General features: G+C 34.0%; 1 protein-coding gene across 1 annotated transcript in view; it reads left to right on the top strand.

Moving 5' to 3' along the window:
• Positions 1 to 16677, top strand: part of LOC143252027 (acid phosphatase type 7) — a 52787-nt gene that overhangs the window by 5023 nt on the left and 31087 nt on the right. The window contains exon 4 of the mRNA XM_076503562.1: positions 1926 to 1951. Coding sequence (XP_076359677.1) covers positions 1926 to 1951 — 26 coding nt within the window. The remainder of the gene's footprint in view (positions 1 to 1925; positions 1952 to 16677) is intronic.

Raw genomic sequence — 16677 nt, 5'->3', positions numbered from 1 at the left:
GAGGTACTAAAAATGTCCTTTGTTTACTGAAAAGCTCATGAGCAAGCTTGACTGATAGATGTGATGAAGACTTTACATTTTTAATCATTATTCCCAAACTTAAAATCACTTCAATGACGTGGAAACTAATGGAAAACTGGAGATAAAAGATCGATTCTCTACATCTGAAATATGAAGAATTTATTTTCATTTTAATGTGCGCTTAAAGAATAAAACTCCTGCTCGTATCAAATGTTGTTTTTTTTTATATTATACTAAAATGCATGCTAAAGCAGAATAAATATTTTGTACATATACTTACAAGCAAAAAGCAGTACCAGTGGTCAAGAGTCAGGCACATTTTCAGCGGCTCATAAATGTTGGTATCTAAGATTATTTGAAAGTAAAAAAAATACAATGTTAATTACAATAATATTTGAATAATATCTTATAAGACGGATAAAACAATGATTGCAAATAAATTGAAACTTTTTTTTTTTTAAAACGCTTAGTTCGTTTGGTTTGTTTTAAATTTCGCGCGAAGATACAAGAGGGCTATCTGTGTTAGCTTTCCTTAATTTAGTAGTGTAAGACTAGACGGAAGGCAGCTAGTCATCACCGCCCACCGCCAACTCTTGGGCTACTTTTACCAACGAATAGTAGGATTGACAGTCACATTATAACGCCCCCACGGCTAAAAGGGTGAACATATTTGGTGCGACAGGAATTCGAACCCACGACCCTCAAATTACGAGTTGAGTACCTTAACCACCTGGCCATGCCGAGCTCTTAGTTCGTCAATCGCAAAAGGCAAAATATGTATTATCAGCAAAGAGCCGAAGGTAGCTTAATGGTTCACGTGCCAAGCTGGCGTTGAATAAACTTCAAGATTTTAACTATGTACGCATGATGAGAGTGATAACAATCAGTACCGCTCCAACCAGGAATAACTGATGAGGCGGCGGGTACTGCAGACTGGTCACCCTCCCTTTATTTAGTAGTTTTAAATTAAGGACAGCTGTGTATGAACCTTGAAGTTTGGTCTGTGTCGTATAAAATACCATTTAGTTGAAAGTAACAAATAAATATATCAACTATCAATATTTATCTGCAATATGCTTCCTTTGTAGGCCCGGCATGACCAGGTGGTTAAGGCACTCGACTCGTAATCCGAGGATCATGGGTTCGAATCCCCGTTATACCAAACATGCTTGCCCTTTCAGCCGTGTGAGCGTTATAATGTGACTGTAAATCCCACTATTCGTTGATAATAGAGTACCCCAACAGTTGGCGATGGGTGGTGATGATTATCTCTCTTCCCTCTAGCCTTACACTGCTAAATTAGGGACGTCTAGCGCAGATAGCCCTCGTGTAGCTTTGCGTGAAATTCAAAACAAACCAAACTTCCTTTGTAATTTATCAGTTTTTGAAATAAAAAATAAGTTTCCTTAAAATTATAAATTAAATACAGATATTAAATTTTTATGCATATACAATAATCATACCTACCAAATTACGTTGGGAAAATTGTACGGTTTGCACATTGAGTGTTTATTTGGAATTGAGCACAAATCCACACACAAGGGGCTATCTGGGTTACGCCCACCAAAGGTATTGAAACCCGGTTTTAAGCGTTTTAAATCCACATATTTACCGTTGTGCCACTGGGGGTTATACATTGCTATATATTTTGGAACGTAAAGTTGAAGCATATTTTCTGATATGAGTATACATGAATATTGTAGATAAACAAATAAACTCGAGTATCTTTCCAGTTACATTTTCCTTTCATTGAATTTTTTTTCAGTGTTTATAGTGTTTGCTATTTACATAAGTTTTGACATCACAAAAAAAGGTAAAGTGAAGTTGGTGAAATAAATGTATATCTACTCTTTTTGTTTTTCCTTGTATATGTGTAACTAATACTTTACATTGGTATTTTTTAGGTGACTTTGCCTACGATATGGACACCGTAAGTTTTAATTCATTTTGTACGTTTGAATCATAAGTCATTAGCAATTACATGTGGATTCTTATACTTTTATTTCAAATTAATTGTTTTACATACAGTTCACCTAAACTCGATACTTTAGTAATGTCGCTTATTAATTATTCTAAAAATGGTATGCAGTCGAAAAAATTCAGAAATAACAAGAAAAAAAATTCCGATTATCAAATTTGTTTATCTTTCGAATGTATTGTTACGTTTATAAATTTATTTCGGATGAGTCTCCGGTTTATTATGTTACCACCGTTATATATTATTATTTAAAATAACCGAAATTTTAACTTGAGCTTAGTAGTTAATTAAATGTTAATATGTATTAAATTTATGTTATTTGCCAACAAAGTTGATACACACAGTTTTCTTTTTTAAATATATTTTGATATGCAAATATAAAAATAATATAGTTTATAATAACGGTTATCACTAATAGTTATTATAAATGATGGTTTATATACAAGAGTTTTGCACACTTACAGACAAAACTGAGTCTTATATCTGGTCAATAACTAAATACTAGGTTGTCCAGGAATAAAAGTCGGAACTCTCACGATGATATTTAGAAACTGAATATTAAGTAACTTATCGTTGGTTGGTTGGTTTAATCCAACATTTGTCGCTTATAAGGTGTGTTAATTGTCTGCTGTTTCAACTTTACTCAGAGTAAGTTTTGCAACCCCTAAGACAACATGGACAAGAAAAATTTTCATCTGAGTTTCCTCTCCGACTTCAAACTTGGACGAAAATCTACCGAAACTACACGGAACATCAACCATGAATTCGGTCATGGATTTGTTAATGAACGTACAGTTCAGCGTTGGTTCCAAAGGTTTCGACATGAAGATGAAAGTCTTGAAAGGAAGCCATCCTTAGATGAAAACACATTAAGCTTGCAGAAAAGTTAGGCACAAGCAAATCAAGCATTGCCAACCACCTGAGTGCGACTGGAAAGACGAAAAAGTTGAATAAGTGGGTTCTGCATGAGCTGACTGAAGATCAACAAAATCAGCGTTATGAGACCTGTCAAGGATGATGCTCCAAAAATTGAACGAATTGGAAATCAAGGTTCTGTCTCATCCACCCTATTTTCCAGACATTTCCCCTACAAATTTTCATTTTTCAAGCACTTTAACAACGTTTTGAGCAATAAACGCTTTCAAAATCAAGCAGCTGCAGAAGAAGCTTTCAGGGAGTTCAATGACCACAGAAAATTTGATTTTTACATGATAAACAGCATCGCTACACGTTGGCAAAAGTGTGTTGAAGCAAATGGAGTTACTTTAATTGAAGCATGTTTTACAACACTTGTTTATACTTTTCCAAACTTTGCAGTTCAAAAGCGACATTTATTTCCGGACAACCTAATATTTTATCGACGATTCAAGTCCACGATGGATAAATTAATTCTGCTTGAGCTCGTTCGCTATTGTTTCTTGATTAGCCTCACACCGGGTAAAATATGACTCCTTCCAGAGAAGATACTTAATGTCCTTGTATAAATTCTAATGCCCAAAGTAATTCAGTGAAATTGAATGGTTTGTAATGCTCGAAATCTATAACGTTCCTGGTCAAAATCTGTAGTTTTTTCTATTAATAGACGTTAATGACAGTTATAGCTCTTTAGGCCAATAACACACTGACTGTAGTTGTCCAATAATATTCTCGGTTGTATGCTTGTCATACAATTCTTTCGAGACTTTAGAACATTGTTGATTTTTACGCACAAGAACGTTCTATAAATTTCGAAAACAGGTAAAAAAGAAAACTATACACAAACAAGCGTAGGAACGGAAATAAATATTCAACCGTAAATCTGTTACAGTATTTTAACCTTTTATTCCCAAGTTATGGAGAAAGAATTTTTAATTTTATTCATCACAGAACGTTTACAGAATGTAAAAGAGATTATAAAGCATTTTTAATAATGAAATGGCGCAATTATACCGTGAAATGACACAAAATGTAGGTACATTATGTATTCATGTTGATAGTCTAAAAGATAAAAAATATTTAAAACTTAAATTTACTTTAGTTTTATACAGATGATATTTCAGTGTTAAAAGAATTTCAGCTACCATTGTTTTCATAAATATGAAAGGCATGGCCTGGCGATTAGGTTGCTATACTCCCAATTTGCGGGTTATGGGTTCGAATCCTCGTCTCACTAAACATGCTCGCCCTTTCAGTTGAGGAGACATTACAATGTGTTAATTAATTCTACTATTCGTTGGTAAAAGAATATTCCAAGAATTAGCGGTGGAGGGTAATGACTTGCTACCTTCCCTCTAGTCTTTTACTGCTACATTAGGTGCGTACCTTTGAGCGAAACTGAAACAAACCAAATTATAAATATCAAATTTAAAATATATATATACATTTGAGTAGTAACACTTCAAGTTTTCATGCGTGCTATAACAAATGCTGCGCAACTGTTTTATAACTCAATCATCTGCTCATTTCTAGAGTCTTAAAAATAGTAACTTGAAGAAATACGAGAACAGCGGTTTATTTCATGTCAAACCACTGTTGTTCACAGCAATTAGTATACGCAAAACAGTCTTAGTAATAGAAAATATAAATTTGTTTAAAATCATTCTCCTGCCATAATAATTACCAAAAAGCTAAGATTTAACGTTGGCTTAAGATAAACGTGACTCGTGCAAACGTGAGTTGGAAAGCTACAGCACTGTTCTTTTATATTTGGCATGTATCACCATGATGTAATAAGATAATAATTTAAGAATAAAAAGAACAAGCAGGAACGCTTATCGGCATTTACAGAGTCCTTTTAAAATAATAAAACAGTAAGACAAGTTTTATTTCTTATTGCAACTCAGTTTCATAAACTACAATAAACCAACTGGTCAGACATTCGAATTACCCAGCCACCAGGCACTCATAATAGGAAAATCAATTATTTTCGTATTACAGCTTGGAAATTTGAAACCTTCTTGTGTGCGACAGGTTTTTATTTTACAAGCTGTTCCTTTCTGAGTACAATTCTGAACAACTGGTAACAGAGTTATCTTTCAAAATTAACTACATTACAAATAATGTGCAGAATATGGGTTGTCTTTTATATCTAACAGATTGTTTCTATAATCTGTCCTATTTTCTGATGTTTATGCTGTCATTACAGTTGTGAAGTGACCTATGAGTTTTCATGAATTCTTCCACTGACTGTTGAAATTGTGCAACTGTTGAGACTACTGTTGAGCTGGATAATTTTTACGATCTTACTTTACAATTTCGTTACACTTTGTCAGGAAGTACTGTAGTATTTATGATTTACGTAAAAGACTAAAAATGTTGCTGCAAACGTTTTAAACAAGTTGCGGGAAAATAATGAGCTTATTATAATGAAAAATATATTTAAAAATGACACGATTAATTTCTATTTTGTAAACGTGTCAATAATAATCATTTTTTCAATCCTTTCATGCGTTGATTCTAGGGTAAAACAAAAGAATAGGCAATCTGCTCATATTCACATAAAATTTGGAGCTCACTCCCTTTGCTGTTTGTTTGTGCTAGCCGTCCCTAATTTAGTAGTGTAAGACTAGAGGGAAGGCAGCTAGTCATCACCACCCACCGCCAACTCTTGGGCTACTCTTTTACCAACGAATAGTGGGAATGACCGTCACATTATAACGCCCCCACGGCTGAAAGGGCGAGCATGTTTGGCGCGACGGGGAATCCACTCGGATTACGAGTCGCACGCCTTAACACGCTTGGCCATGCCGGGCCAATGCACTAAAAGAAACATGGTTTTCTGTGAAATAGACCATGTAATTTTACGAGTATTTTGAAACATTCTAATTCTAATATTTATTATTACATCTTTACTGAAAATATGTGTACTTACAAATTGTTATTCAAAATATTAAACAAAATAAGTAAGAGAACACTACCGGAAAGGTTCCAATAAAGAAAGTTAGGGTGACGACGTTTGATAACTCTTTCATCTCTTTTTCTGCTGGTCGCGCCCATTTTCACCTCTGTTCCATCGATAATACATTGCATAAATTGCCGCTTAAAAATGACATTCAAAATGCTCTTAACAGCTTCATAAATCATCTTCTTAAACTGAAAGAAAACTATCGTTGAAATGATAAATTTGTATGTTTTTTTTTTCTTTTCTATTATAAAACTTTCTCCACAGAAGAGTTCACAGAAGCAATAGTTTTATCAGGAATCATTATAGTTTCCTAAAATTTAAGCTAGATATAAGTCGATATTTGACATTCTGACCACGTCATGGTATAGCGAGATCTATAACTGATACTTGGCTTGGAGAACTAGGACTAGTGTCCAATAAATACTGCACTCTCTTCATGCAAATAAAAACTCGAAAGTGAAACTCATAAAAAATCGTATAAATTTTGATCTAAATATCTTTACTTATTGATAATGGGTTTAAAACATTTAATATATCACAGATATTGTGAAAAGAGAAAGCATGTAATCGACAAGCAGCCTTCGTGACTTTAAAAGGAAAGAGAAGTGTAAAGTTAGTAAACCATCTAGCCAAAAAATAATTAAAATAAAAGATATTATGTCACTCTAACAGATGACTGTACATATGATGAACACAATACTAGTAAGTTTGAGTGCTTTCTTGTAAATAGTTGAAGGCAAACTAATTGCAAGTAAAATCTGCTTTCTGGTTTCCCCTGATGTCGTAAAACCTGTTCGTATTGATGAAAATCGTAACGTATTTTGAACCCATAACAATAAACAAATATTGAAATAATATCAAAATTGAATAGGCTAATGATATCGTGTTAAATACATTCATCGCTTATTATGCTGTAGAAGATATTGATACCGAATATAGAATCTTGAATACATTATATTAAAATTAGTATGTAAGTCAGCAAGTCGCATGACAGCCACAACTGACATAAATTTGTAACAGAATGGCATATAGCAGAAATACGTTTTAACATTATTTGGAGTTTTGTATTAAAAACTGACTGCTTTAGGGAAGAATTTGTAACGCCCATTTTCGACGTAAAATATTCATACACTCAGACCATAAAGCGGTTTTCAGGTCGAGAATTAGAATGTCCAAGACGAAGATATCTTTTATTCTTAATAATATTGAAAAAACAAAGTAATGTGAATCAAATGGGGAAACCACCAAGAATGAGACCCGTATTCTGGTTATGATGAGGTCGAGAATTAGAATGTCCAAGACGAAGATCTATCTTATTGTTAATGATATTGGAAAACAAAGTAATGTGAATCAAATGGGGGTGACAGAACCATCATGAAAGAGACCCGTATCCTAGCCATGATAAGAAGAGTGGAGCATCTTGTAACAGGGAAAAATACACGAACATGAAGGCCAGTGGCAAAAACTATATTTGTATTCAAGCAACAGTACGCAACATAATCCAAAATAATTTTGGTTTTGGAACGAGGCCAACAGTGTATGGGCTCATTAAGGCTAGGTTTCTTAAAGTTCCAGTTAATCACAACATATCTCATGCAACTGAATAATAAAACGGATATACCATTCCACACAAAGACATACTTGCTACGTTGCTGGATGCAGTGCCTATTGACTTTTATGCAATCATTGTTAAAGCAGGCGCTGGGAAATCATAGTCCTTTGTACACTAGGTGGATTATGGTAAGTGTGTAGGAAGGACTGGTGGGATTTGAATGTGACATCCTAACAGAAGAGCATTTTGCATGATTTTTTGTTGTTTTAAGTACAAAGCTACGAAAACAAACTAGTTGTTCTATGCTCACTGTGGATATCAGTTTTCAGAGCTACTGCTGAGCCATTTGGGGGGAAGGGTTGCATGATAGTATGTGGCGACATGTACTATAATAAATTTGAGGCTCCAAGATCGTTTCAATATAATACAATTGACTTATGCAAAATTTGCCCCTATGTAAAAAGTTACAATAGTCTATGCTTTGTGTACATCTTTAATTGGTCAGATACAGCGTACACATCCTATGTTTGATGATATGTTATTTTCAGGATAAACCAGTTTTCTCAAAGAGTATTATGGAGGATCACAAGGATATATTACGAAGTGCTACTGAGTTAAACTAAAACTGAGTTTCGAGCAAACAAATGAATGTGGACACGATGTGACATACAACATTAAAAAACCTTTTATTAATGAGCCACACAAAAAATAGTCCGTATACTTGTTTATGGATGCTGGACAATTTTTTTTATTTTGATTCGTAAACCGAATAGACTGGCGCCTTCCCTGAAGATACCCCTCCCCAGTGGCACAGCTGCATGTCTGCGGACTTACAGTGCTAGGAACTGGGTTTCGATAATCGTGGTGAGCAAAGCACAGGTAGCTCATTGTGTAACTTTGTGCTGCTTAACTTCAAACAAACAAACAAAAAATCCCCTAAGATGAATTCCCACCGGTCAATCAGCTCAAGAGCTAGTACCTTAAGGTTTAAATTTAACGTTTTTTTCTTAATGAAAAACGTCAGATTTACTCATGGCGACTATCTTTTCACATGACTGGTTAAGACGTAGAGGAGGCTGTAATCTCGAGATTACAAACAAACAAACAAACTTCCAGCGACTAGAAGAAAAGCATGCATATTCACTCCATTCGTACGCTCGACACTTTGGGGTTCTGAGTGCCTTATAAGAATGTTGGTCAAATCAGACTAATCGAATAGAGTAGTCGAAGAGTTGACGTTCGATGACTTTCACTGAGTTTATCAATTCAAATTTATGAACACCTAATGTGGGCAAACCTGGTTCAGCTATGCGTGAATTAAAAACAACAATAAAATTTTATGTATGAAACTTTGTAGAATCTATCAAAAATGGTTTATGTAGATTTTACCCTCGTTATCAAGTATCTTGTAGTTATCTCAAATTTAACAAAGTTATTTGTCGATGTCCCCAGTTTTGAACTAGTGTCCAGCAGCACCCTTCCACCCGCCTGTCACTTCTAAAATACACCCACAGAGTAAATATTTTGTGGTATAGTACTGATTCGAAACCGACATGCGATGTCCAACATCGCTAGCCTTACGACAAGATCAACTCTTTCCCGAAGAAATCAAGTTATGATTATTTTTATTTATCTTATTGGAACACATAAAACTATTCTGATAGCAAAGTAACGTAAGAATATATTTGAATGTTACTTTATTTTATAAGTTACAAATTGTAAGAAGTTAAAACTTTTTTTTTTTAAAGGAAGAGCCTGGATTTGAAAGAGATATGACGACAATTACGTTAAGTTAACCCAAACATTACCAACATGTATTGTTTTATATCCTATGTTAACTATACGATCAGTTGCCTAAAAAAAATCACCTCACAGCAAAATGAACTGTAAATCTTGAATGGACATTGGAAGAAATTATGTCCAGAAGAAGAGAGACAAATGTTTCTAGGAATAGGTAAAAAGAGAACAAAAAAATTAAAAGGTACTAATACAATATATTTTTGTTTTAGAATTAAACACAAAGCTACACAATGGGCTATATGTGCTCTACCTACCTCGAGTATCGAAACCCAGTTTTTAGTGGTGTGAGTCCAAAGATATATCATTGAGGAACTAGAGTTTATGAACTGAGGAATGATCTGGGATTTGATAATGATCACTTCCGAACTTCCCAAAAAATATTGAAAAAGTTTGTATATGGAAATATGAAGTATAGTTTATATTATGTACAACATCTCCATTTTTCGTAAGTTCACAATAATAGAAGATTTGTGTAGGAAAAAAAGATTCAAACTTCAGAAGTAGAAATCAAAATTTGGTTTGAATTCTGCGCATAGCTATTCAAGGGCTATCTGCGCCAGCTGTCCCTAATTTAAGAGTGATACACAAGCGGGAGAGTAGTCCAGAAATGAAGGGAGGACATAAACACCTATGTTACTTACTGGAAACTAAAAATGAATGGCTATTTGGAGGACGATGTTAAAGTTAAGTAAAAGAGGTTTGAAAGAAAATGAAACTGGACTTTTGAAAAGAAAAATTAGTTACACAAAAGTTTTGAATAAATTGAGGAGAGAGTTCAGATGAGAAAATTTATCATAAAAGTGAAATTGATAGAATATGTTTCGCGTTTTAGAAGCTTATTTGTTCCTGAAAAAAACTAAGTTGCTTGATTGTTTGATAGGCCATACATGGCCAAATGGTTAAGACGCTCGACTCGCAATCCGAAAGTCGCGGGCTTGAATCACCGTCACTCCAAACATACTCTCTCTTTCAGCTGTGGGGGCATTATGTAGTGACGGTCAGTTCCACCATTCGTTAGTAAAAGAGTAGCACAAGAGCTAGAGAGTTAGCGGTAGATGATGGTGACTAGCTGCCTTCCCTGTAGTCTTACACTGCTAAATTAGGAACGGCTAGCCCAGATAGCCCTCGTGTAGCTTTGCGCGAAATTCAAAAAACAACAGCAAACAAAATTTCTGTTTTAGAGCAAAGCCACATGGGGGCCATCTGAATTGTAGTGTTGCAAGTCCGTAAATTTATTGCTGTCTCAATCAGGGAATGTTATTCCATCTCAAAATCCATTGGGAGAATATTGTCTCACCAATATTGCATCAAATCAAAATAATAAAAAAATACTTAAAGAGAGAAAAATATTTCGTTGGTTGTCAAATTCTTATATATATATATATTTCAAGCTACCTTATTGTAGGGATAAAAATAACTTACCCAACTGTTAAGAAATTTGCTAAATATTGTTTTGTTTGTTTGTTTTAACTTTAGCGCAAAGCTGCACGAGAGCTATCTGCGTTAGCTGTTCCTAATTTAGTAAAGACAAGAGGCAAAGCAGCTGGTCATCACTACTCACCACCGACCCGGCATGGCCAGGTGGGTTAAGGCGTTCGACTCGTAATCCGAGGGTTGCGGATTCGAATCCCCGTCACATTAAACATGCTCGTCCTTTCAGCCGTGGGGGCGTTATAATGTGACGGTCAATCTCACTATTCGTTGGCATAAGAATGATCCAAAAATTGGCGGTGTGTGGTGATGACTAGCTGTCTTCCCTCTAGTCTTGCACTGCAAAATTAGGGACGGCTAGCGCAGATAGCCTTCGTGTAGCTTTGCGCGAAATTCAAAAACAAACCACTCACCACCAACTTTGGGTTACTCTTTTACAAACGAATAGTGGTATTGACCGTCATATTATAACGCTCCTACGGCTGTAAGGGTGAGCATGTTTGGTGTGACGGGGATTCGAACCCGCGGCCCTCAGACTGCGATTCGAGCTACATTACCACTTGACCATACCAGATCCGTATTGTTTAAGAACCTTTTATTTCCACTGTGAAAAGTTATATAAAAACAGTAAGCATTTTGTAAAATAGACACCCAAAAAGATGGAACCAAATCATTTTTAACGCCATTTGACGTTGTTACTTTATATTAGAATGTTTCATATGATTTTGTACTAAATTGAATTTTATTTTTATAATTATATGGATTGTATTGAGAAGTTTTAAATAAGATAGCTGTTTTTGAAGTTCCAGTTCTATTTCTATCTAATTTGTTTGTGTTGGAAGAGAAAGGTTTTCAACAACTCTTCAGGATTTCTATGTGTTTTTAAATTGCACCAACCTACGCAACGCTAGTAAAATATTTGATATTTTCCCAAACGATTTTGAAATTACTTATATAGATTAGTTAAATGCAGCATGGAATATATTTTATTAGTTGGAATAAAAGCTACAATACTTACGTTTTCTGTCAGGTTCTGAATGGATTATTTGAAACAATCAAATTTAAATATGAGTACAGTGAAAACTTTATACCGATATTAGACACTACTAGGAATGTTTATTATAAATCAACAATTCACACAAGTTTATTTTTTATTTTTTTTACGTTTTGTTAGTAATCATTCCAAACCAGCAACATGAAAAAATTATGTTACTCTGGCACATAAATTGTATTCGTTAATTTCTGAACTGGAGGTGAAAACCTCAGATTAAGAGAATCAAAATATTTTTAAAATAAATTATCATTATCCACAGAAGATTACTGATAGAGGTGTTAATTTGGTAAAAATTTCACCAGGAGTAAAAAAAGTCTGTTTTAGAGTAAAGCCACATTGAACTGTATGTTGTGTTCACCGAATGAAATTGAGCCTCGATTTTTAGAAATGTGGGATTGTAAGCCTACTGCATTTTCACTGGGGTGCGAAACGAACGAATTGAACATGAGGATAACAATGAAACTGTTATACTTGTACTCACAAAATACTGTCTTGATACATCGATTAATATCAGATTTATTCAAAAACACATTGATAAAGTTCTATAAAAAATTAAATGTTTTTGAAAGTTTTAAAATAATTAAGGTTCGAATTTATATATATTGTTAAGGTCTAAAGTAAAAAACGAAAAAGTTGTTATATCATTCAGTTTAGCGTTTAACATGTATTGAAGTGGATAATTTCGACTTGGAAATTTAACAGTTCTACCAAAAAACGTAGATGTACAATGTGAAAGGTATTTTGATAGCTAAAATTTTAATATATTTTATAAAGTGTTTTATTTGTGGAAAATTGTATGTTTGGGAAGAGTAATAAGTTCAAAATGAGAATTAATTTACAGAAGTATTATAAGCTACCCGGAAAATTATCCAATCAAAATAAGAAAACATTTTTTGTTTCTGTAATTCTAGTGATTTTAATGGATTGAACGAGTCTTTTTTTCAAAGTTTCTTGTTTTTGAAAAATATTCCATTGATTTTTTTATAATGATTCTCTAAATATTAATTGAAAGTCTTCGTTAGGAGGCGAAATATATTAAAAAATGAGTTTCTTTTTTAATTTCGCGCAAAACTACACGAGGGCTATCTACGCTAGCCGTTCATAATTTAGTAGTATGAGACTAGTCATACCCACCGCCCACTCTTGGACTACTCTTTCACCAACGAACACACCGTCTTAACGCCCCACGGCTAAACGGGGAAGCATGTTTAGTGTGACGGGGATTCGAACCCCCTATCCTCAGATTACGAGTTAAAAGCCTTAACCACCTGGCCATGTTGGACCTAAGAAATGGGAATACAGAAGTTTTAGCATGTATATTAGATGTATGTTAAGTATATCAAGAGTAATTCTGGCAAAATATTAAGGTTATTCAATATTACGTATTATTCTTTACCCTGTACGAGCACTCAGTTTATTATGTTACGTATCATAATTACTTCCGGACGAGTCTTCGATTTATCATATTTCGTATGTTACGTGTTACTATTTCAAATAACCGGAGATTTGAACTTGAATTTATAAGTAATTAAAAGTTAATATGTATCAACTTTATGATATTTGTCAAAAAGATTGATACACACAATTTTCTTTTATTACACAAATATACTTTAATACATAAACAAAAACAATACAGTTTATGGTGACGGTTATTAATAACAGGTATCATAAATGATGGTTTACATACAAGAGTTTTACAAACTTACAGACAGCACTGAGTCTTGTAATAGGTTTAGAACTAAATAAGCCCACGACGAGCAAATTAATACCGAGCTAATATCGTCACACCTCGCTTTATCTAGCTAATTGTTGATTCTTTGGAAGGACTTAATTGGCCTCACACCGCTTACAAGGCCATTTCTTGCTGAGAAAGATATTTAATGTCCTTGTAGAAATAATACCGTCCTAAGTAATTCACTGGAGTTGAACGGTTTGTGATGTTCGAAATCTATGAGCGTTCTTGGTCAAAGTCTGTAGTTTTCGATTAGCAGGCGTTAATCACAGATATATCTTCCTAAGCCTATATATAGCACACTCATCGTATCTGTTCAATAGTATTTTCCCTTATCTCTCTCGGCTATCCGCTTTTTATAGGATGTTTGTTTGTTTGTTTGTTTTGAATTTCGCGCAAAGCTATTCGAGGGCTATCTGCGCTAGCCGTCTCTAATTTAGCACTAGAGGGAAGGCAGCTAGTCATCACCACCCATCGCCAACTCTTGGGCTACCCTTTTGCCAACGACTAGTGGGATTGACTGTAACATTATAACGTACCAACGGCTGAAAGGGCGAGCATGTTTGGTGCGACCTGGATTCGAACCCGCGACCCTCGGATTACGAGTCGAACGCCTTAACACACCTTGCCATGCCGGGCCTCTTTTTATAGGAATCATACGACTTTGCAGCGCGTTTTCGTAAAACAAATATTGTTGATTTTTACTTTTAAGAATCTTTTACAAATTCCGAGAACAGGCGGAACTTGCATAATACACAGCCGAAAATACACGTCACAGACAAAAAAGAAAACTACAGTGAAACAAAGGTAGGCAGTCAATGGTAAATCTGTAATACCTATAATCTGTGAAATTTGTTTAATGTGCTATTGTAATTTCATCCTTAACATTAAAAAATAATAATGTGTTTAATTTAACAACTAATTTAATTATATTTTTCCTTTAAATTGACAACAATAAAATAATTTATTTCATAGCCTGGGTTTTAATCACATTTAAATTTAAAACTGAAACTTTTATATTTTACTAAAACTATACATTTTTATCTTAAAATTCATAACACTAAAAAATATTCTGGTTGTCACAGTTTATACTAAAGTGATCCTACAAAAATTTATTTTTAGTGAAAAGAAATTTGAAAAATCTAAAAATATCTTGGTTGTTAGGTGTTATAATTTATCTCGGACGAGTCTCTGACTTATTACGTTACATATGTTAACGTATTACGATTTCAAATAAACGGAAATTTGGATTTAGATATTAATCAACTGTCAATATGTATCAAATTTATGATGTTTGCAAACAAGATTTACACACATAATTTTCTTTATTAACATAAATAATACAATTTATAATAACGGTAATTACAATTAATTGTGGCTCAGCGGCATGTCTGCGGATTTATAACACTAAAAACCGGGTTTCGATACCCGTCGTTGGCAGAGCACAGACAGCCAATTATGTAGCTTGTGCTTAATTCAAAACAACAACAAATAATTATTGATACATAAAATTTTGCAAACTCACAAACAATATTTAGTCTTCCATTTGGTCTGGAAATGAATATTTTATCGACAGTCCATGTCCATAATGAGCAAATTAATTTGATATTGATACACAGATGCCCTCTGCCGGTAGAGTGGTAAGTCTACGGATTCACAACGCTACAATTAGGGGCTCGATTTCTCTCGGTGGACCCAGCAGATAGCCAGGTAAGGCTTTACTATAAGCAAAACACGAAATACAATAACACGCAGATATATCTCACTTGACGCAAATGCTAGCTAGCTCTGTTCTTATCTACCCTAACGCGGTTTATAAGTTTACTTTTCACAAAGGAAGATAGATATCTGATGTCTTTGTAGAAATACTAACGTCTGAAGTTAATTCTCTGAAGTTCGACGAGTCATGACGTTCGAAATCTATAAACATTCCTGATCAAATATCTGTAGTTTTCCAATTAACACGCGTTTATCACAATTACAGCTTCCGAGTGTACTGACTGTTGCAGACCAACGATCTGGAACTATCTCGTCTTGCGATAGCTACCTTTTATGTTCGAGATTCTCAAACTTCAGCTGGCAATAATACTGGTAATCACTTGTATTTTTCACACACGTTGATTTTTAAGCTTCTCGAGAATCTTCTATAAATCCAGAGAACAAGCGGGACTTGAGCAGCACACATTTAACGATACACACGTTATATGTATTTCTGATTATATGTATATATACACATCAAACTGAAACAAAACTGATTCACACAATTTTCTTTCTTAACACAAATATATTTTAATATAGAAAAAAATACGCAATACGATTTTTAATAACGGTTATTACAAATAGTTATTTACATACAAAAATGCTACACTTCTCAGAAAATGTGTGGATGTGTTAAAACTGGTTGTGAAAGTTTTAGGACTAATATTCCAGTTAAATTATATATATATTTAAAAAAATATTTGCTGAATCTCAGTTACACAAAAAGTTGATTGTGATCTTCAAGTTGAAAGTTCTCCGTAATTGCATAACTCTAACGTTTAATTTCATTATTTCTTTCTTGCTTTGTGTTGTGATCAAACAACAGAACTCTCCCAAGAGTCACTGTCTAGAATCTTCAGTTTGTCAACTATGCTGGTCTTGTAACTGATGAGAGATGTTAGAAATTTAAAATTCTCTTTATAAACATCATATACATGTCAGCTGGGTGATACAGTTTTTAAATGTTTTACGCTTTTGGTTTAAACTCCCCGATTGACTAATTAAAATTAATGTAATAAAAATGTTTTATTAGACTAATGGATTTCAGTATACTTATGTAAAGGGTATAATCCTTTTCGCTTGATTAAGAAGACAGTTGGTACTAATGTTTTATTGTGTAATGACTTGTTCCAGACTGATCTGAATTTTTAATTATGATACCTGTGTAATGAAAACATCTGCAACCTGCCATGATACTTCCATCACATTTCACCTGAAATGTTTCATCATACTGTGTTACAGTAGAAAGTGTTTTGAGCACTGCTTAAACGACTCTCGACACTAGTAGAGTGAAGTTTGGTTGTTTGTAATTAAGAACAAAATTGCAGAATAGGTCTATCTTTGCTCTGCTTACTACGGTTATCGAAACTCGGTTTCTAGCATTGTAAGTCTGAATGCACATCACTGTACCAATGAGGGGAAATTTGTTTGTTTGTTTTGTTTGTTTTTGAATTTCGCACAAAGCTAC

This window comes from Tachypleus tridentatus, chromosome 6, assembly GCF_004210375.1.
Source record: "Tachypleus tridentatus isolate NWPU-2018 chromosome 6, ASM421037v1, whole genome shotgun sequence".
In the NCBI taxonomy this organism is placed as follows: domain Eukaryota; kingdom Metazoa; phylum Arthropoda; class Merostomata; order Xiphosura; family Limulidae; genus Tachypleus; species Tachypleus tridentatus.
The sequence above is the reverse complement of the archived record's forward strand: the minus strand, read 5'-3'. Positions and strand labels throughout refer to the sequence as shown.